Source organism: Mixophyes fleayi, chromosome 9 (assembly GCF_038048845.1).
Source record: "Mixophyes fleayi isolate aMixFle1 chromosome 9, aMixFle1.hap1, whole genome shotgun sequence".
NCBI lineage: Eukaryota > Metazoa > Chordata > Amphibia > Anura > Limnodynastidae > Mixophyes > Mixophyes fleayi.
This window is the reverse complement of record NC_134410.1, coordinates 133530077-133552594: the sequence shown is the minus strand read 5'-3', so window position 1 is coordinate 133552594 and position 22518 is coordinate 133530077. Positions and strand designations below refer to the sequence as shown.

Sequence of the window (22518 nt, the reverse complement as noted above, 5' to 3'; positions counted from 1 at the left end):
GAGGGGGGCTCTCCATACTCGTGGTCTCCCTGTTATAGTGGCCTGTCCCTGCAGCTCAGTGAGTATATTAGATAGGGGCATGCTGCCCATACATTGTAATGTCTGCTGTCTGAGCAGCCTGGGGCTGTGTGTCACTATAGAGGGGCTCTCCATACTCGTGGTCTCCCTGTTATAGTGGCCTGTCCCTGCAGCTCAGTGAGTATATGAGATAGGAGCATGCTGCCCATACATTGTATTGTCTGCTGTCTGAGCAGTCTGGGGCTGTGTGTCACTATGCTCTCCATACTCGTGGTCTCCCTGTTATAGTGGCCTGTCCCTGCAGCTCAGTCAGTATATGAGATAGGGGCATGCTGCCCATACATTGTAATGTCTCCTGTCTGAGCAGTCTGGGGCTGTGTGTCACTATAGAGGGGGGCTCTCCATACTCGTGGTCTCCCTGTTATAGTGGCCTGTCCCTGCAGCTCAGTGAGTATATGAGATAGGGGCATGCTACCCATACATTGTATTGTCTGCTGTCTGAGCAGTCTGGGGCTGTGTGTCACTATAGAGGGGGGCTCTCCATACTCGTGGTCTCCCTGTTATAGTGGCCTGTCCCTGCAGCTCAGTGAGTATATGAGATAGGAGCATGCTGCCCATACATTGTAATGTCTGCTGTCTGAGCAGTCTGGGGCTGTGTGTCACTATAGATGGGGGCTCTCCATACTCGTGGTCTCCCTGTTATAGTGGCCTGTCCCTGTAGCTCAGTGAGTATATGAGATAGGAGCATGCTGCCCATACATTGTAATGTCTGCTGTCTGAGCAGTCTGGGGCTGTGTGTCACTATAGAGGGGCTCTCCATACTCGTGGTCTCCCTGTTATAGTGGCCTGTCCCTGTAGCTCAGTGAGTATATGAGATAGGAGCATGCTGCCCATACATTGTAATGTCTGCTGTCTGAGCAGTCTGGGGCTGTGTGTCACTATAGAGGGGCTCTCCATACTCGTGGTCTCCCTGTTATAGTGGCCTGTCCCTGCAGCTCAGTGAGTATATGAGATAGGAGCATGCTGCCCATACATTGTATTGTCCGCTGTCTGAGCGGTGCTTGCAGATCTCTGCTCTTCAGCTGTTTGTATCTGTTCTGCGGTGATGGTAGAGTCACAAAGCCTCTGCTGCAGACTTTCATTTCTCCTGACATGTATAATGCAATTTGTGTCAATTTTCAATATTTCATTTTGGGAAACACACTTGACACGATGCGTTCCATGAAAAAGTCAGTGTGCTGCATGAATAACGTTAGTGTAACGCTGGGTACATCTGTACTTTGTTGATATTTCAGTGCTATGGGCAGAATCCCTTGTTACATGTTTGCAGGTTCATTGGGACATAACAAATCTCCTGTTAATGTGATGCAACTGATTGATAACAGAATGAGCTCTGCTACTTTGTTGCAGACCTATAGGTAACATTTAGATGCATTGGTAGAATACAAGTCCCCAGTTACAGAACCCCCTGTTACTTTGTTGCAGGTCCATAGGAGATCGCATTGGAGAGGCCAAAGCCAGCGGGAATCTTGGGAACACACTTAAGATCCTGGGACAGTATGATGAGGCCATTGCTTGTTGTCAGAGGCACCTGGACATTTCTCGGGAGCAGGGAGACCAGGTACGTTGGTTCCTTGTGTCTTCCTGAATAGGAGCACACCATGGGGAGTGAGGGGGAGACACAGAAAGCATTACACTATTAGTGTTACTGAGTGTCTGATCCGCTCTTCCCAGGTGGGTGAGGCTCGGGCACTGTACAATGCCGGAAATGTTTTCCATGCCAGGGGAAAGCAGCTATCCTGGAGCATGCCACAGATCCCGGGAGACCTGTCGGAGGAAGTCAAGGAGACCCTGCTGAAGGCCACAGAGTACTATGAGTGAGTGCTCATCTTCTTAACGTCTTCTACACAGAGCCCCTTATGGTGCCCGTACATGCTGCCAAGCTGTTGGATGTTCTGGTCCGCATATCGCTCTATGTACGGGCACAATGGGATGTGATTGGGATTTATCAGATGATATTTATCTGATTGGGAACGCACCAGACAGGTGTATGTGGGGGTCCAGCCACATGGCGCTCGCTCTGAGTGACTGGCAGACGTGTGGCCAGCTGGAGTAAGAGGTGACCCCAACAATACATATTTATAGATCATTACAAGGATCCTGCAGAATAAGTTGGCTGTAGAGTTTTTCCCCATAAATGTGTGTAACAGAAAATGATCTACTTTGTTAGCACAGCCATTGCCTTGTCTTTACTCATTGGTTACATACCCTCTTGTATAGTGTATCTAACACATGTCTCTTGCAGGGTATTCATCTTGTGTATACAGTCCTCTGCTTACACCAATCCCCGACTGCACTATCATGTCATGTGGAATTAAAATAAACAATTCCCCTTTATGCTTTCTCCAGGCCAGCTAGTAATCTATGCCTTGGACAGTACACTAGAACATAAACTATCCCATATTTTATAAAGCAAACTAATTTAATTTTATTGGGAAATAAGGTATGAAACTGATAGTTATGTTTATTTGCACAATGCCTCTCTGTTACAGGAGGAATCTGGCCTTAGTGAAAGAGTTGGGGGACCGGGCCGCTCAGGGACGGGCTTATGGAAATCTTGGGAACACACACTACCTCCTGGGCAACTTCAATGAGGCCATCGTATTTCATAAAGAGGTGAGTTAGTCTGCTATAACTATATATGGTCCGCTATAGCGTTACTACCTGGTGTCTTCTGACAAGATGGCTACAGATATTCTTTGTTTATGAGACACTATAACTAAAATTATACAACTTAATTAAACACCGTCATCTTGAAACAGAGGGCATAAAAATATACATATATATATATATATAATCACTTTGGCATTGCTTCACATTTCAGCTTTATTTCCTTACTGTTGTACTGTCAGATAACCATCTCCCGACTACATTACATAAAGACATCTGGCAGTGATTGATTACATAGATTATACATCTCTTTTCATAAAATAAACGCTGGTGAAATCCGTTCTCTTCAGAGGTCACTGATATGATCCACCTATGTCCAATTAAAGTCTTTCAATTGATTTATCACTAAGTGTACCAAGCGCCTGATGACGGCATAGATGGCAGAATGAGTCCATGGGACCATAGCGCGGGTACGTCACATACTGTGCTTTATAGGAGGGTGACAAATAGAAAATCACTGTTGAAATTCTATGGGGCATATTCAATTAGCTTTCTGGTCCGCGGGATCGCGCCGGAACAGCCGCGAAACTTAATCCACGTTACCGCAATAACGTGGATTTTCGTTCACAGCCCATAGGGTTGCGAACGAAAATGGGCTCCTCTGCTCATAGCTCTCCTCACGGAGCGGTAACCCTACTGACTGGTGGGCACCTCTGCTCATAGCTCTCCTCACGGTGCGGTAACCCTACTGACTGGTGGGTAACTCTGCTCATAACTCTCCTCACGGAGCGGTAGCCCTACTGACTGGTGGGCACCTCTGCTCATAGCTCTCCTCACGGAGCGGTAACCCTACTGACTGGTGGGCACCTCTGCTCATAGCTCTCCTCACGGAGCGGTAACCCTACTCACTGGTGGGCACCTCTGCTCATAGCTCTCCTCACGGAGCGGTAACCCTACTGACTGGTGGGCACCTCTGCTCATAGCTCTCCTCACGGAGCGGTAACCCTACTGACTGGTGGGTAACTCTGCTCATAACTCTCCTCACGGAGCGGTAGCCCTACTGACTGGTGGGCACCTCTGCTCATAGCTCTCCTCACGGAGCGGTAGCCCTACTGACTGGTGGGCACCTCTGCTCATAGCTCTCCTCACGGAGCGGTAACCCTACTGACTGGTGGGCACCTCTGCTCATAGCTCTCCTCACGGAGCGGTAACCCTACTGACTGGTGGGCACCTCTGCTCATAGCTCTCCTCACGGAGCGGTAACCCTACTGACTGGTGGGCACCTCTGCTCATAGCTCTCCTCACGGAGCGGTAACCCTACTGACTGGTGGGCACCTCTGCTCATAGCTCTTCTCACGGAGCGGTAACCCTACTGACTGGTGGGCACCTCTGCTCATAGCTCTCCTCACGGTGCGGTAACCCTACTGACTGGTGGGCACCTCTGCTCATAACTCTCCTCACGGAGCAGTGACCTTACTGACTGGTGGGCACCTCTGCTCATAGCTCTTTTCACGGAGCGGTAACCCTACTCACTGGTGGGCACCTCTGCTCATAGCTCTCCTCACGGAGCAGTGACCTTACTGATTGGTGGGCACCTCTGCTCATAACTCTCCTCACGGAGCGGTAACCCTACTGACTGGTGGGCACCTCTGCTCATAGCTCTCCTCACGGAGCGGTAACCCTACTGACTGGTGGGCACCTCTGCTCATAGCTCTCCTCACGGAGCGGTAACCCTACTGACTGGTGGGCACCTCTGCTCATAGCTCTCCTCACGGAGCGGTAACCCTACTCACTGGTGGGCACCTCTGCTCATAGCTCTCCTCACGGAGCGGTAACCCTACTGACTGGTGGGCACCTCTGCTCATAGCTCTCCTCATGGAGCGGTAACCCTACTGACTGGTGGGCACCTCTGCTCATAGCTCTCCTCACGGAGCAGTGACCTTACTGACTGGTGGGCACCTCTGCTCATAGCTCTCCTCACGGAGCGGTAACCCTACTGACTGGTGGCCACCTCTGCTCATAACTCTCCTCACGGAGCGGTAACCCTACTGACTGGTGGGCACCTCTGCTCATAACTCTCCTCACGGAGCGGTAACCCTACTGACTGGTGGGCACCTCTGCTCATAGCTCTCCTCACGGAGCGGTAACCCTACTGACTGGTGGGCACCTCTGCTCATAACTCTCCTCAAGGAGCGGTAACCCTACTGACTGGTGGGCACCTCTGCTCATAGCTCTCCTCACGGAGCGGTAACCCTACTGACTGGTGGGCACCTCTGCTCATAGCTCTCCTCACGGAGCGGTAACCCTACTGACTGGTGGGCACCTCTGCTCATAGCTCTCCTCACGGAGCGGTAACCCTACTGACTGGTGGGCACCTCTGCTCATAGCTCTCCTCACGGAGCGGTAACCCTACTGACTGGTGGGCACCTCTGCTCATAGCTCTCCTCACGGAGCGGTAACCCTACTGACTGGTGGGCACCTCTGCTCATAGCTCTCCTCACGGAGCAGTGACCTTACTGACTGGTGGGCACCTCTGCTCATAGCTCTCCTCACGGAGCGGTAACCCTACTGACTGGTGGGCACCTCTGCTCATAACTCTCCTCACGGAGCGGTAACCCTACTGACTGGTGGGCACCTCTGCTCATAGCTCTCCTCACGGAGCGGTAACCCTACTGACTGGTGGGCACCTCTGCTCATAGCTCTCCTCAAGGAGCGGTAACCCTACTGACTGGTGGGCACCTCTGCTCATAGCTCTCCTCACGGAGCGGTAACCCTACTGACTGGTGGGCACCTCTGCTCATAGCTCTCCTCACGGAGCGGTAACCCTACTGACTGGTGGGCACCTCTGCTCATAGCTCTCCTCACGGAGCGGTAACCCTACTGACTGGTGGGTAACTCTGCTCATAACTCTCCTCACGGAGCGGTAGCCCTACTGACTGGTGGGCACCTCTGCTCATAGCTCTTTTCACGGAGCGGTAACCCTACTGACTGGTGGGCACCTCTGCTCATAGCTCTCCTCACGGAGCGGTAACCCTACTGACTGGTGGGTAACTCTGCTCATAACTCTCCTCACGGAGCGGTAGCCCTACTGACTGGTGGGCACCTCTGCTCATAGCTCTCCTCACGGAGCGGTAACCCTACTGACTGGTGGGCACCTCTGCTCATAGCTCTCCTCACGGAGCGGTAACCCTACTCACTGGTGGGCACCTCTGCTCATAGCTCTCCTCACGGAGCGGTAACCCTACTGACTGGTGGGCACCTCTGCTCATAGCTCTCCTCACGGAGCGGTAACCCTACTGACTGGTGGGTAACTCTGCTCATAACTCTCCTCACGGAGCGGTAGCCCTACTGACTGGTGGGCACCTCTGCTCATAGCTCTCCTCACGGAGCGGTAACCCTACTGACTGGTGGGCACCTCTGCTCATAGCTCTCCTCACGGAGCGGTAGCCCTACTGACTGGTGGGCACCTCTGCTCATAGCTCTCCTCACGGAGCGGTAACCCTACTGACTGGTGGGCACCTCTGCTCATAGCTCTCCTCACGGAGCGGTAACCCTACTGACTGGTGGGCACCTCTGCTCATAGCTCTCCTCACGGAGCGGTAACCCTACTGACTGGTGGGCACCTCTGCTCATAGCTCTTCTCACGGAGCGGTAACCCTACTGACTGGTGGGCACCTCTGCTCATAGCTCTCCTCACGGTGCGGTAACCCTACTGACTGGTGGGCACCTCTGCTCATAACTCTCCTCACGGAGCAGTGACCTTACTGACTGGTGGGCACCTCTGCTCATAGCTCTTTTCACGGAGCGGTAACCCTACTCACTGGTGGGCACCTCTGCTCATAGCTCTCCTCACGGAGCAGTGACCTTACTGATTGGTGGGCACCTCTGCTCATAGCTCTCCTCACGGAGCGGTAACCCTACTGACTGGTGGGCACCTCTGCTCATAGCTCTCCTCACGGAGCGGTAACCCTACTGACTGGTGGGCACCTCTGCTCATAGCTCTCCTCACGGAGCGGTAACCCTACTCACTGGTGGGCACCTCTGCTCATAGCTCTCCTCACGGAGCGGTAACCCTACTCACTGGTGGGCACCTCTGCTCATAGCTCTCCTCACGGAGCGGTAACCCTACTGACTGGTGGGCACCTCTGCTCATAGCTCTCCTCACGGAGCAGTGACCTTACTGACTGGTGGGCACCTCTGCTCATAGCTCTCCTCACGGAGCGGTAACCCTACTGACTGGTGGCCACCTCTGCTCATAACTCTCCTCACGGAGCGGTAACCCTACTGACTGGTGGGCACCTCTGCTCATAACTCTCCTCACGGAGCGGTAACCCTACTGACTGGTGGGCACCTCTGCTCATAGCTCTCCTCACGGAGCGGTAACCCTACTGACTGGTGGGCACCTCTGCTCATAACTCTCCTCAAGGAGCGGTAACCCTACTGACTGGTGGGCACCTCTGCTCATAGCTCTCCTCACGGAGCGGTAACCCTACTGACTGGTGGGCACCTCTGCTCATAGCTCTCCTCACGGAGCGGTAACCCTACTGACTGGTGGGCACCTCTGCTCATAACTCTCCTCACGGAGCGGTAGCCCTACTGACTGGTGGGCACCCCTGCTCATAGCTCTCCTCACGGAGCGGTAACCCTACTGACTGGTGGGCACCTCTGCTCATAGCTCTCCTCACGGAGCGGTAACCCTACTGACTGGTGGGCACCTCTGCTCATAGCTCTCCTCACGGAGCGGTAACCCTACTGACTGGTGGGCACCTCTGCTCATAACTCTCCTCACGGAGCGGTAACCCTACTGACTGGTGGGCACCTCTGCTCATAGCTCTCCTCACGGAGCGGTAACCCTACTGACTGGTGGGCACCTCTGCTCATAGTTCTCCTCACGGAGCGGTAACCCTACTGACTGGTGGGCACCTCTGCTCATAGCTCTCCTCACGGAGCGGTAACCCTACTGACTGGTGGGCACCTCTGCTCATAACTCTCCTCACGGAGCGGTAACCCTAATGACTGGTGGGCACCTCTGCTCATAACTCTCCTCACGGAGCGGTAACCCTACTGACTGGTGGGCACCTCTGCTCATAACTCTCCTCACGGAGCGTTAACCCTACTGACTGGTGGGCACCTCTGCTCATAGTTCTCCTCACGGAGCGGTAACCCTACTGACTGGTTCTTCTCACAGAGCGGTGGGAGTCAGGGAACCGGTGAAACCGTTGTAGTTTTGAGAGTTTGCATTTGCTCTGTCAGTCCACATTGTAACTTCTGTCTTTCCTCTACAGAGACTAGCCATAGCAAAAGAGTTTGGAGACAAAGCTGCTGAGAGAAGGGCATACAGCAACCTGGGTAACGCTCACATATTCCTGGGGAGGTTTGATACCTCAGCAGACTACTACAAGTAAGTGGTAACATATTCACACACAAACATTTTTATTCTTCCCAACACTCTAAGTGGCTGCGATCATCATGAAGCAAAACTTCTACTTATACAAATGTACATATATTGGTGAATGAACTACTGCCATATAACAAACATACATATATTAAATGCTTTCCATATCTTGTGTGGTCAGGTCGCTACTTAAGCTGGGTACACACTACAGAAATTTCGACCAACTTTTTATGCCGCGCAATTTTACATGCGACCGATGGTCCGATTGCTCGGTCCATGGACTGCATGCACACAGCCTTGTTTAGGACAATCAAGGGAAGAGTGGACGTCCCTTTAGTGACTTTTTACAGCCATGTTGTCGTGAGCAATGACTGTAATTTCGTACTCACTGTTGTGGATCGGTCGGCAGTTTATACACACTACACAGCGGAAACGAGATTGGAACGAAAATATTAAACGATACGACCAACCAAATGAGGTGACAATCGTCCATTTGGGCAGACTTTCGACCATCGTGTCACTGCACACACTGACCCCACTTTTGAACGAGCGGTCGTATGTCGGCTGTTTGAGACGATTATTGTACGAAAACAGTATAGTGTGTACCCAGCTTCAGTTTGTGAGAACACAATCATGGTATTTCTCAGACGTACTCATTTTCAAGCACTCTGTTTGTCGTGTTCGGTGTTGTGGCAGATTGGTTGGTGACTTTCATTAACTAGTTTGACTTAATTGTCACAATAGCAATCATAACAAACTAAGAATGTTTGAAAATGAGTTCTTCTGAGAACCATTATTGTATTGTATATCTGCTGTATTATATCATGTCTAATAGCGAATGCATTTTTCACTATCAAAACAAAAGTTAATAAACTTTCCTTGTGCTAATGACCTGTTTGGGTGTAAGTGTACCTGGGAGTCTGTACACCTGGGTGTCTATTCCTGGTGTATAAGCTGCCGGTTCAGAGCTCATGGGTGTAAGTGTACCTGGGTGTCTGTACATCTGGGTGTCTAATCCTGGTGTATAAGCTGCCGGTTCAGAGCTCATGGGTGTAAGTGTACCTGGGTGTCTGTACACCTGGGTGTCTATTCCTGGTGTATAAGCTGCCGGTTCAGAGCTCATGGGTGTAAGTGTACCTGGGTGTCTGTACACCTGTGTGTCTATTCCTGGTGTATAAGCTGCCGGTTCAGAGCTCATGGGTGTAAGTGTACCTGGGTGTCTGTACACCTGGGTGTCTATTCCTGGTGTATAAGCTGCCGGTTCAGAGCTCATGGGTGTAAGTGTACCTGGGTGTCTATTCCTGGTGTATAAGCTGCCGGTTCAGAGCTCATAGGTGTAAGTGTACCTGGGTGTCTGTACACCTGGGTGTCTATTCCTGGTGTATAAGCTTCCGGTTCAGAGCTCATGGGTGTAAGTGTACCTGGGTGTCTGTACACCTGGGTGTCTATTCCTGGTGTATAAGCTGCCGGTTCAGAGCTCATGGGTGTAAGTGTACCTGGGTGTCTGTACACCTGGGTGTCTATTCCTGGTGTATAAGCTGCCGGTTCAGAGCTCATGGGTGTAAGTGTACCTGGGTGTCTGTACACCTGGGTGTCTATTCCTGGTGTATAAGCTGCCGGTTCAGAGCTCATGGGTGTAAGTGTACCTGGGTGTCTGTACACCTGGGTGTCTATTCCTGGTGTATAAGCTGCCGGTTCAGAGCTCATGGGTGTAAGTGTACCTGGGTGTCTGTACATCTGGGTGTCTATTCCTGGTGTATAAGCTGCCGGTTCAGAGCTCATAGGTGTAAGTGTACCTGGGTGTCTAATCCTGGTGTATAAGCTGCCGGTTCAGAGCTCATGGGTGTAAGTGTACCTGGGTGTCTGTACACCTGGGTGTCTATTCCTGGTGTATAAGCTGCCGGTACAGAGCTCATGGGTGTAAGTGTACCTGGGTGTCTGTACACCTGGGTGTCTATTCCTGGTGTATAAGCTGCCGGTTCAGAGCTCATAGGTGTAAGTGTACCTGGGTGTCTGTACACCTGGGTGTCTATTCCTGGTGTATAAGCTGCCGGTTCAGAGCTCATGGGTGTAAGTGTACCTGGGTGTCTGTACACCTGGGTGTCTAATCCTGGTGTATAAGCTGCCGGTTCAGAGCTCATAGGTGTAAGTGTACCTGGGTGTCTGTACACCTGGGTGTCTATTCCTGGTGTATAAGCTGCCGGTTCAGAGCTCATGGGTGTAAGTGTACCTGGGTGTCTATTCCTGGTGTATAAGCTGCCGGTTCAGAGCTCATGGGTGTAAGTGTACCTGGGTGTCTGTACACCTGGGTGTCTATTCCTGGTGTATAAGCTGCCGGTTCAGAGCTCATGGGTGTAAGTGTACCTGGGTGTCTGTACATCTGGGTGTCTATTCCTGGTGTATAAGATGCCGGTTCAGAGCTCATGGGTGTAAGTGTACCTGGGTGTCTGTACACCTGGGTGTCTATTCCTGGTGTATAAGCTGCCGGTACAGAGCTCATGGGTGTAAGTGTACCTGGGTGTCTGTACATCTGGGTGTCTATTCCTGGTGTATAAGCTGCCGGTTCAGAGCTCATGGGTGTAAGTGTACCTGGGTGTCTGTACATCTGGGTGTCTATTCCTGGTGTATAAGCTGCCGGTTCAGAGCTCATGGGTGTAAGTGTACCTGGGTGTCTGTACATCTGGGTGTCTATTCCTGGTGTATAAGCTGCCGGTTCAGAGCTCATGGGTGTAAGTGTACCTGGGTGTCTGTACATCTGGGTGTCTATTCCTGGTGTATAAGCTGCCGGTACAGAGCTCATGGGTGTAAGTGTACCTGGGTGTCTGTACATCTGGGTGTCTATTCCTGGTGTATAAGCTGCCGGTTCAGAGCTCATGGGTGTAAGTGTACCTGGGTGTCTGTACATCTGGGTGTCTATTCCTGGTGTATAAGCTGCCGGTACAGAGCTCATGGGTGTAAGTGTACCTGGGTGTCTGTACATCTGGGTGTCTATTCCTGGTGTATAAGCTGCCGGTTCAGAGCTCATGGGTGTAAGTGTACCTGGGTGTCTGTACATCTGGGTGTCTATTCCTGGTGTATAAGCTGCCGGTTCAGAGCTCATGGGTGTAAGTGTACCTGGGTGTCTGTACATCTGGGGTTCTATTCCTGGTGTATAAGCTGCCGGTTCAGAGCTCATGGGTGTAAGTGTACCTGGGTGTCTGTACATCTGGGTGTCTATTCCTGGTGTATAAGCTGCCGGTACAGAGCTCATGGGTGTAAGTGTACCTGGGTGTCTGTACATCTGGGTGTCTATTCCTGGTGTATAAGCTGCCGGTTCAGAGCTCATGGGTGTAAGTGTACCTGGGTGTCTGTACATCTGGGTGTCTATTCCTGGTGTATAAGCTGCCGGTACAGAGCTCATGGGTGTAAGTGTACCTGGGAGTCTGTACATCTGGGTGTCTATTCCTGGTGTATAAGCTGCCGGTTCAGAGCTCATGGGTGTAAGTGTACCTGGGTGTCTGTACACCTGGCTGTCTATTCCTGGTGTATAAGCTGCCGGTTCAGAGCTCATGGGTGTAAGTGTACCTGGGTGTCTGTACACCTGGGTGTCTAATCCTGGTGTATAAGCTGCCGGTACAGAGCTCATGGGTGTAAGTGTACCTGGGTGTCTGTACATCTGGGTGTCTATTCCTGGTGTATAAGCTGCCGGTTCAGAGCTCATGGGTGTAAGTGTACCTGGGTGTCTGTACACCTGGGTGTCTATTCCTGGTGTATAAGCTGCCGGTTCAGAGCTTGGTGCATCCAGATAAACCCAGGTCATGGGTGTAAATACACTATTTTTATGGGTGACTTTTTTGAGTGTAAATTACATCCAATATGCTTCCAAGTCGGCGTCAGGCTCATTGTGAACATCCTTGGCCTGGTCCTCTCCTCCATCTACACCAGGGACTTGTCACGCAGCCAGGTTCTGGGATGTCCTCTCCAGTCTCTCTCACAGACTCTGAACACGCAGTGAGGACCACAGGTGGGCGGGGAGTGGGCGTGTCTTATATCTAGACATTTCATTACATCTTAAGCATCGCTTCTCCCTGACCGCTGAGCTCATAAATGAATAGTAATATTATGAGAGAGCATCAGAATAAAATGGGCACTTTTCTACAAGAAGAGATGGATTAGGACAAGTTTGTGCTGGTAAATGTATGAATTCTGGGCTTGGTAGTCATGGACGGTATGCTGTGCTTAGATAACATACATGTGATAGATATGGAAACGTTACATGCACATTGCAAGTTTAGGACATAGTAGGATGAACGTCTCCATATCGCTATCTAGTGACCAGATCCAGGTAACCTCCCAGAGACACTTAGCACTGACCAGCATTCCTCTTTCTCCTAGGAAGACCCTACAGCTCTCCAGACAGTTGAAGGATCAGGCCGTTGAAGCCCAGGCCTGCTACAGTCTGGGGAACACGTACACTCTGCTCCAGGACTATGATCGAGCCATAGAGTATCATCTCAAGCATCTATGTATAGCACAAGAACTGGGTGACAGGTAAGTTATCTCCACGTGGATGGATGATACATAGCTGGACAATGGTGTTCCTCTATAATATGGAATACCTTATGCAGAGCATAACATTATAAAGTGCACTTCTCTACACCCAAACTATAGGGAACTACACGTGAGGTATCTTATGTTTTATAGTCTACGAGAAGGAATAACTGTTTATTTAAAAACACCTCCCCACAAAAGAAAACATAAAATGGAAACTGATTTGCTACCAAACTATGTTTTTTCTTGTCTAATTAGCATAAAAATACTGAACTATGTCTGATGATGATCCCTGATCTCTAAGTGGTGATTGTACCTGTCTATATGTTTGGCAATTTTTAAGTGAAAGGAATTCTGGGAAAATGACACACATTTTCCATCTCCTGTAGATTTTATGGAAAATGTTAATTATTTTGCCTGAAGTTCTTTCTTGTTTGTATATATTTAAGTTTAGTCTGTTATTAATTCCACAGCCATAAAATCACATCATGAAAATTATAGTATTGTCACCGACTTGTCCCAGTGATATGAAATTATGTATGTTCAGGATCAGAGAAGACACTTTATATATGATTATATTATGTTATGTACCAGGGGCTGACAGGTAACAGACAGAATCGGGAGCATTTCCTGCATCTTTTCTTGGAAACTTGGAATCCAGAAAGCTTAAATTTGAAGTTGGTTAAAGTTATTTTTAAATAAGTAAAGTTGTGAATCAGGGGTGGGCGGGGGATGGATGAGAGGTGAGAAGGATCCCGCTGAGGGTCTTTCTCCTGTAGTCACTTCTACATACTTTCATTTTTTTACATTTTTTATTGCAGAAAGTAACCCTAACCACTACTGCCACAAGAGGGCGCTGTAAGATCAGATATTGTGTGTTCTATGCCTGGAGCAGGCTTAGGCATGCTGTGCTCCCAGGTTTCATAGAATTACAAGTCTCAGCATGTCCTGTCAACACTTAGCAATAAGATGCCTAATGATTATAGCTTTTTTAATTTTATATGAATAATAGTTTTAAATTATATGAGACTCGCTATCCTCGGTGTGTGTAGGTAATAGTGTCCTACGGTGATATGAGGGGAGGAGAAGACTTTAGGTGACTGCGTCTATGGGTGAAGGATCTTCACACCTCCCGCTGCTTTCCCTGCAGTCACTGATTCCCATCCAGGCTGTCGCATAGCAGGAATGAGTCAGAGAGATGTAAGTGTCATTAAGAAATGTCTTGCAGTAAGTGTGCAGGGAGAGTGATGTGGGAACTATAATTTAAAAAGGAAATTAAATTATTCAGCCAAAATCTGTCTGATTTAGTAATATATTAGCATGTGTTAACAGTAGCTCAGGGGTCTGGTCACAAAACCAAAATTGTGGGGACTCGCTGGTCCAGATGGACAAGCGTCATCCTTCCACCTGCGAAATGACATAATTCCGAGTAGAGATGCTGGATCTATCATTTCTCAAACCAGTTCAGTTGAATTGGTACAAACATTTGAAACTTAGCTTTGTTTCAAATTTCAGAAAACTCCAGCAAACTTCAAGAAAGTCGACCCGTTTCAAGCTGGATCGCATGTGCTTGACGCATTTCACACATTAACACATTAAAAATTTGATATGTTTTAACGGTTTATAAATGCAAACAGCGAACTTCAAACACAGTAGTGTTTGCAGTTTTAATTTAAAAGCTAAAATACTTTTGTTTTATGATTTAAAAATATTTAAATAGTGTTTTATAAATAAAAATATTTTAAGACACAAATGTTCTAGATAAAAATTAGGAGAGACCTATAGTTCCCTCTACGTGATCGGATACACTCCGGAGCACTGGAAGATGCTTTCTGGTCCAGATCTTACCAGAGAACATCACAATTACAAATAACAATGATATGAAATAATTTCAGTACTTTTATTAGTGTGGTTTAGGTGTTTTAAAACAATTTAAATATTTAGTTGTTTTCATCCTCTCCCCCAACCCTTTAAATACAAGTGAGGATGATGGAGCCAGGCCCGTCCCCCCTAAAGAGACCCATCACCACTCTGTCAGGGAAAGCATTCTGAATGTTTGAGGAAGGATCCACCATAAGATCCAGCCACATGGACACCTTACTTTGGGATTTAAGGGAGATGTGACCAATAGCAGCCTCTTGTGCAGACCCGGAAAACAGCTTGGACAGCCCTTGTGGGCCTACCTTTGGGCAGCACGATGGCTCAGTGGTTAGCACTTCTGCCTCACAGCACTGGGGTCATGAGTTCAATTCCCAACCATGGCGTTATCTGTGTGGAGTTTATATGTTCTCCCCGTGTTTGCGTGGGTTTTCTCCGGGTGCTCCAGTTTCCTCCCACACTCCAAAGACATACTAGTAGGTTAATTGGCTGCTATCAAAAAAAAATTGACCCTAATCTCTCTCTGTCTGTCTGTGTGTCTGTGTGTGTGTGTTAGGGAATTTAGACTGTAAGCCCCAATGGGGCAGGGACTGATGTGGGTCAGTTCTCTGTACAGCGCTGCGGAATTAGTGGCGCTATATAAATAAACAATGATGATGGGCATCTCTTTCTCTGTGACTTATTAACAGTGACATTATCTTATATTTAGTTGGTTTCACATCTGTGTTGTTCAATTTGTTCTGGTCCCAGAATATAGTGGAATGAATCAAAAGAATTATATCAACAAAACAGCGTTTCCCTCCTCCCGACCCGCGGAGGGAGCAGTGGGCACCTGTCCTAATAATCTCTGTTGTGCATCATGCATTTTCACAGAAGAGCAGAGCCGGGGTCTCTAATGCACAGGCCCACACATGTGTAATAAAGCCCCAACTGGGAGCAGAACGGGAATCGCGGGAGGGTGGTCTGGCACAGTGGCTGCTCCTCCTGCAGTAGCGGTAGCTCTGCCACTGTTACATCCACCTATAACCAATCCTAGGCCAGCCTGCAGCCAATCAGAGCATTAGACCATTAACAGGACCAAGCCAAACTGTAGCCAATCAGAGCATTGGAATAACAAATTAACAGAGCCAACTTCTCAATGAGAAACAGTATCCAGTATGAAATAAGGTGTAATGGGTCCACAGTTATCATCATTTTAGAAAAAACAACAATTCTTGTAAAGCAGGATTATTTTATTCACTTAATCCAGACATCTAACATTACATCTACAGTGTTTATGCTGAGAGAATAAACTGATACTTTGGAAGTGATAAATATCAGAATAGCACTAAGCCCCCCACAGACACCACTCCCCCAGCAGTAACATAGGATTATACAACGGGTCACTGAGAGCACATCTCTAACCTTACACAGAAGGGCTTAGGGTGCTGCCCCCGGTGTGATGGTCTATCCATCAAGGCAATGTGCCCCCAATGTCACTGATGTCTGTGACGCCGCTACAACAGTGCCGCAAGGACTACTCTGAGCCAGCGCTTCTCTTATCATTTAGGTATAAATATCTACATGAGCAGGAGACAAACTGGCAGATGACACAGGATACAGAGCACAAGATATGAAGAGAAAGTAACGTGTGGGAAACGTTAGAGTAGTGTTGTCCTTGTTTCCCACTGTGTATAAAATACAGATGTGACTGGTAATGTGATCTATTTCTAGGAGTCTCTTATTCTATTATTTGGGACTGTTTTTAATGAATTCAGAACATGCAATACTATAACAACACATCCAACACTCTTCTAAACCACACACAATATGTTTTATAAAAACAAACTACACTATCACAAAACTTGTATGGAAAATATTTTAACATTAATCTTTGTATATTTAAACATAACAAATAATATGGGATCAATAGTGTTGTGAATCTGTAGAAGAAAGAATCATCTATAAAAAATAGATTTTATATTATATAGTTTTATGTATTTGTTTAGACAGTGTGTTATTTTTATATATTAAAGATCTACAAAATTTCCTTTACATTTTTATTATGAATAATAAACTGTCTGTCCCACCTGCCCCTCGTCTTATGTCTAGTTGCTGCCACCGATCAGCCACAACATTATAACCACCTGCCTAATATTGTGTACGTCCCCCTCGTGTCGCCAAAACAGCTCTGTCTTCTCGAGGCCTGGACTCCACAAGACCTCTGAGGGTGTCCTGTGGTATCTGGCACCAAGACGTTAGCAGCAGATCCTTTTAGTCCTGTAAGTTGTGAGGTGGGACCTGCGTGGCTCTGACTTGTTCTTCCAGCACATCCCACAGATCCTCGATTAGATTGAGATCTGGGGAATTTGGAGGCCAAGTGAACACCTTGAGCTCTTTGTAATGTTCCTCAAACCATTCCTGCAGTGTGACAGGGCGCATTATCCTGCTAAGAGACCACTGCCATCAGGGAATACCGCTGCCATGAAGGGGTGCACTTGGTCTGCAACAATGTTTAGGTAGGGGGTACGTGTCATAGTAACACCCACATGAATGTCAGGACACAAGGTTTCCCAGCAGTATCACACTGTATCCACTGACTTGCGTTCTTGCGATAGTACCATCTCTTCCACATGATGTAAGAGGTAAGCCCACCTTCTTCTATTGCTCCATAGGCCAATTCTGACGCTCACATGCCCATTGTAGGCACTTTCAGCGGTGGCCAGGGGTCGGCATGGGCACTCTGACTGGTCTGTGGCTACGCAGCCCCATATGTAGTAAGCTGTGATGCTCTGTGTGTTCTGACACCTCTCTATCATACCCAGCAGTAACTTATTCAGCAATTTGTGCTACAGTAGCTCTTCTGTGTGATTGGACCAGACAGGTTAGTCTGCTCTCCCCTCGCGCATCAATGAGCCTTGGGCGCCTATGACCCTGTCACCGGTTCACTAGTTGTCCTTCCTTGGACCAGACAGGTTAGTCTTCTCTCCCCTCACGCATCAATGAGCCTTGGGCGCCCATGACCCCGTCACCGGTTCACTAGTTGTCCTTCCTTGGACCAGACAGGATAGTCTTCTCTCCCCTCACGCATCATTGAGCCTTGGGGGCCTATGACCCTGTCGCCGGTTCACTAGTTGTCCTTCCTTGGACCAGACAGGTTAGTCTTCTCTCCCCTCGCGCATCAATGAGCCTTGGGCGCCCATGACCCCGTCACCGGTTCACCAGTTGTCCTTCCTTGGACCAGACAGGTTAGTCTGCTCTCCCCTCACGCATCAATGAGCCTTGGGGGCCTATGACCCTGTCGCCGGTTCACCAGTTGTCCTTCCTTGGACCAGACAGGTTAGTCTTCTCTCCCCTCGCGCATCAATGAGCCTTGGGGGCCTATGACCCTGTCGCCGGTTCACCAGTTGTCCTTCCTTGGACCAGACAGGTTAGTCTTCTCTCCCCTCGCGCATCAATGAGCCTTGGGGGCCTATGACCCTGTCGCCGGTTCACCAGTTGTCCTTCCTTGGACCAGACAGGTTAGTCTTCTCTCCCCTCGCGCATCATTGAGCCTTGGGGGCCTATGACCCTGTCGCCGGTTCACTAGTTGTCCTTCCTTGGACCAGACAGGTTAGTCTTCTCTCCCCTCACGCATCATTGAGCCTTGGGGGCCTATGACCCCGTCACCGGTTCACCAGTTGTCCTTCCTGGGACCACTTCTGGTAGGTACTAACCTCTGTATACAGAGAACACCCCACAAGACCGGCCGTGTTGGAGATGCTCTGACCCAGTGGTCTAGACACCACAATTTGGACCTTGTGAAAGTCACTCAGATCCTTACATTTTACCATTTTTCCTTCTTCCAACACATCAACTTCAAGAACTAACTGTTCTCTTGCTGCCTAATATATCCCAGCCCTTGTCAGGTGTCATTGTAACCAGATAATCAGTGTTATTCCCTTCTCTTGTCAGTGGTTCTAATGTTGTGTCTGATCAGTGTATATATAAGTACATTACTATACTTTGTAGGAGACCTCACACACTCATTCAGCTTCTACTATTCTTATGCCACTTAAATCTACTTGTTGAAGCCAATCATTTCTTTGTAGAATATTTAGCTAATTCTAATTGTTTTATAATAGTGCCCACAAAGTGCCGTATGCCATCTCCAAATCTGTGTCACAAGATAAAGCCTGCCCATCATGTCATCCATCCAGGGTCTGGCTGGGCAGATCCTGGCTTCCTAATGACTCTTACAGCCAGTGCACAGATGTGGTATAATGTCCACTCTGTGGGTCACTTGTATGTTACTGCTGTGTGTGATGTCTATGGAATGGTCAATCCAAAGTGAGCAATGTGAGCTGTCTCCTGCTATCCTGTGCTTACCTCTGTCTAATAAGAATCATCTGTAGTGTAACCCTCTGACCCCGCTCTCCTCTTCTATTCTCAGGGTAGGGGAAGGACGGGCGTCGTGGAGTCTGGGAAATGCCTACGTGTCTTTAGGGAATCACGAGGAAGCTCTGCGGTACGCCAGGAAGCACATGGACATCTCGTGTGAGGTAAGATGGGGACAGCCTATCTGGAGATTTTTATTGTATTCTAAAATATGAAATCTGAGCCTAGTTTATGGATGTTTTAATGCAGGAAAACCCTTCTTTTTGGTCCCTTCTTTATTCATAAATCAAGTTATTATTATTTATATAACCTCCACATATTAGGATAATCACAGAATGTTTATACATTCACATTAATCCCAGTCACTGTGGCGCTTACAATCTAATTTTCCTACCACAGGCATCCGTACACATACATATTAAGGCAAATGTTATCAGAAGCCAATTAACCTACCTGTATGTCATTGAGCTGTGGGAGGAGAATGGGCACCCGACATGGACATATGGGAAATAGACAATTATCGCCTTGGTCAGAGTCTAATCAGATATCCCAGTGTTAGGAACTAGTAATGTGAATTATTCCATTACCCATTTACTTGCTAGTCACTGAAAAGGGCACTTTTTGGAGCCATCGTGGACACGTCCATACCTTGGGGGGCAGCTCAGTAACCATTCCCCTCCGGATCTGCTCACTGTGTCAGTGAGTAGGTGGTAGAGGGCCTGGTGAGAGATCCTCGCATAGAGCACTAGAGGGGGTTTTGCCCTTGGTTGTAAGCACACCAAAAAATCAGTGGAAGCTCACTGCCCTAAAACCTACCTAAACCACAGGTTAATTCAATATTAAAAGTTATTAATATTCACCAAAATATATGTAAACATTTCCATGCCCTCATAAAAGTTAAAAATAGCTATCAGCCGCCCCCTTTCTAGACTGTGATGGATCCACCAGCGCTGATCGCTTCCTCCACACCCTGCGTCAGCCCTGGAAGACGTGCAGCTGCATTATAATAATGGTGGGAGTCGGGGTAGGGGGACATTGAGGGGAAGGGGTATATAATCCATGTAAACAAATGATTGACAGGATGTATATGATACAATAAGAGGCAGGCTGTACCATTTAGTGTTTACTGGACTCAGATCTGCCCTCGAAGCCTCACAGCTCTGTCTTTTTTGGCAGTGAGTGGTGAGTAAGAGGAGTAGGACCCGTCTGTGCCAGCTGCACCAGTTTCAGGAACCCGGCTATGTAACGTTCTTTTAGAAATGTTTGGCAGGATCAGATGTTCCTCTTGTTTGTTTGCTTTAGGTTCTGTAAATTCTGTCACTAAGGAGTCAAGTTGGAGGAAGAACATAATGTCTGAATAACATCTTTATTAACCCCTTAGAAGCATGTATGGATGACATTGTCGTCTCTGAATGCTGCTATATAGAATAGGAGTGGTAACTACATGCTGGTAGTTGTAGTTTTACATCATCGCTTATTCATTAGCAAATCTACCGGCCGCTTCCGCGCAGTGCAGGCAGCCATTATATGGGCTGATAGGCTGCATCCTCATGTATATCAGTTCCCTAGAACACCGTGACATCACTGAGCTGCTTCCGTTGTGTAGATGGTGGCGGCAGAGGGCAGCATCAGCTGCTGGTGCTTTGATGGATAATTAAATCATCAAAGCGATCACTGGTCTAATCAAAGCCACACTTGATTGAATGGTTTGACCACACAGTTAAAACTTGTCACCCGTTGGCTACATAAATAAATGATGATGATGATGATTGACCATGGAGATGTTGCTCAATCCTTGTTCAGCCTAATCTGAGCCAGTTAATTAGGTCATCCTTGTGTGGGGGTATAATATATATAGATCATTTAATGATCATGCTGAGTACCTGGACTGCAACGTGTTTACCTTGTAAAATCTGTCTGATATGTCTAGGTCCTAAATAGAAGGTAGTGCATGATAATACAGCAGCTGTTCAATACGCACCGTGGGCCTGAGTCATTAAGGGGAACATAGCAAATATAGGAGTAACTGTGCACCTGGGCAAAACCATGTTTTATTGGAGGGGGAGGTAAATTGTAAATGTGAGGACAGGTTTATAGTTGGGGTAGGACATCTCCTAGAATAGATCAAGTTTACATTTCAGTGTAAAAATAAAGCTACCAAGTATGTGCAAAATAATAAACTAATTTGCACCCCTTGTATTGTAACATGGGTTGTCCAGGATCAAATTTACTCCTTTTTTTTCTACCTTGTTCTCCTTAATGACTCGGGCCCTATAAGTGAACAGACACGTAGGGTTTTCTATTAGGTAAAATGGCGCCTCTTGCCTATGCACTTGAGATAAATAGATTTAACAGTCATGGATTTAAGGCTCATTTGCATTATTTTCTTGCAGTAACCTCTGTGTCAGTGGCCTGTGTCTGTGTCAGTGGCCTGTGTCCGTGTCAGTGGCCTGTGTCCGTGTCAGTGGCCTGTGTCCGTGTCAGTGGCCTGTGTCCGTGTCAGTGGCCTGTGTCCGTGTCAGTGGCCTGTGTCTGTGTCAGTGGCCTGTGTCTGTGTTAGTGGCCAGTGTCTGTGCCAGTGGCCTGTGTCTGTGTTAGTGGCCTGTGTCTGTGTTAGTGGCCTGTGTCTGTGCCTGTGTCTGTGTTAGTGGCCAGTGTCTGTGCCAGTGGCCTGTGTCTGTGTTAGTGGCCTGTGTCTGTGTTAGTGGCCTGTGTCTGTGCCAGTGGCCTGTGTCTGTGTTAGTGGCCTGTGTCTGTGTTAGTGGCCTGTGTCTGTGCCAGTGGCCTGTGTTAGTGGCCTGTGTCTGTGTTAGTGGCCTGTGTCTGTGTTAGTGGCCTGTGTCTGTGCCAGTGGCCTGTGTTAGTGGCCTGTGTCTGTGTTAGTGGCCTGTGTCCGTGCCAGTGGCCTGTGTCCGTGCCAGTGGCCTGTGTCTGTGTTAGTGGCCTGTGTCTGTGCCAGTGGCCTGTGTCTGTGTTAGTGGCCTGTGTCTGTGTTAGTGGCCTGTGTCTGTGCCAGTGGCCTGTGTTAGTGGCCTGTGTCTGTGTTAGTGGCCTGTGTCTGTGTTAGTGGCCTGTGTCTGTGCCAGTGGCCTGTGTTAGTGGCCTGTGTCTGTGTTAGTGGCCTGTGTCCGTGCCAGTGGCCTGTGTCCGTGCCAGTGGCCTGTGTCTGTGTTAGTGGCCTGTGTCTGTGTCAGTGGCCTGTGTCCGTGCCAGTGGCCTGTGTCTGTGTTAGTGGCCTGTGTCTGTGTTAGTGGCCTGTGTCCGTGCCAGTGGCCTGTGTCCGTGCCAGTGGCCTGTGTCCGTGTTAGTCTTCTGTGTGACATCATACACTGCCCGGCATAGAGATCAGTGCAAAAATCTTTTTTCAGTTTTCCATTAATTAAACATTAGTAAAATTGGAGTGTGTTCAAACGTGAAGGGGGGGGCTCTATCTTTAGGTAATTATGTTGTCCACTCTATTTATTTTCATTTGTCATTTAATGACAACAAAAATAAACTATTTTGTTTAGACAATATAATAGTCTGAAGGTGGAGCTCCCTGTAAAGTACACATTGCACAGGTGACGTCAGTCAGTCTGGTAGTACGGTCCACGGGCAGTAATAAGGTGAGGGCACCAGTACATTTACTGACAGACAAGTGGAATCTTTACATTAGCATGAAACGTAATGTT

General features: G+C 48.3%; 1 protein-coding gene and 1 long non-coding RNA gene across 4 annotated transcripts in view; one reads left to right on the top strand and one right to left on the bottom strand.

Moving 5' to 3' along the window:
• The window catches only part of LOC142101380 (uncharacterized), a 535334-nt gene that overhangs the window by 154160 nt on the left and 358656 nt on the right, over positions 1-22518 (bottom strand). The window lies entirely within an intron of this gene.
• Positions 1-22518, top strand: part of GPSM1 (G protein signaling modulator 1) — a 225195-nt gene that overhangs the window by 70732 nt on the left and 131945 nt on the right. For all 3 annotated transcript variants that reach the window (XM_075185837.1, XM_075185836.1, XM_075185834.1), the window contains exons 3-8: positions 1504-1639; positions 1753-1895; positions 2571-2694; positions 7974-8089; positions 12458-12613; positions 18903-19011. In XM_075185837.1, the coding sequence (XP_075041938.1) occupies positions 1504-1639; positions 1753-1895; positions 2571-2694; positions 7974-8089; positions 12458-12613; positions 18903-19011 (784 nt within the window). The remainder of the gene's footprint in view (positions 1-1503; positions 1640-1752; positions 1896-2570; positions 2695-7973; positions 8090-12457; positions 12614-18902; positions 19012-22518) is intronic.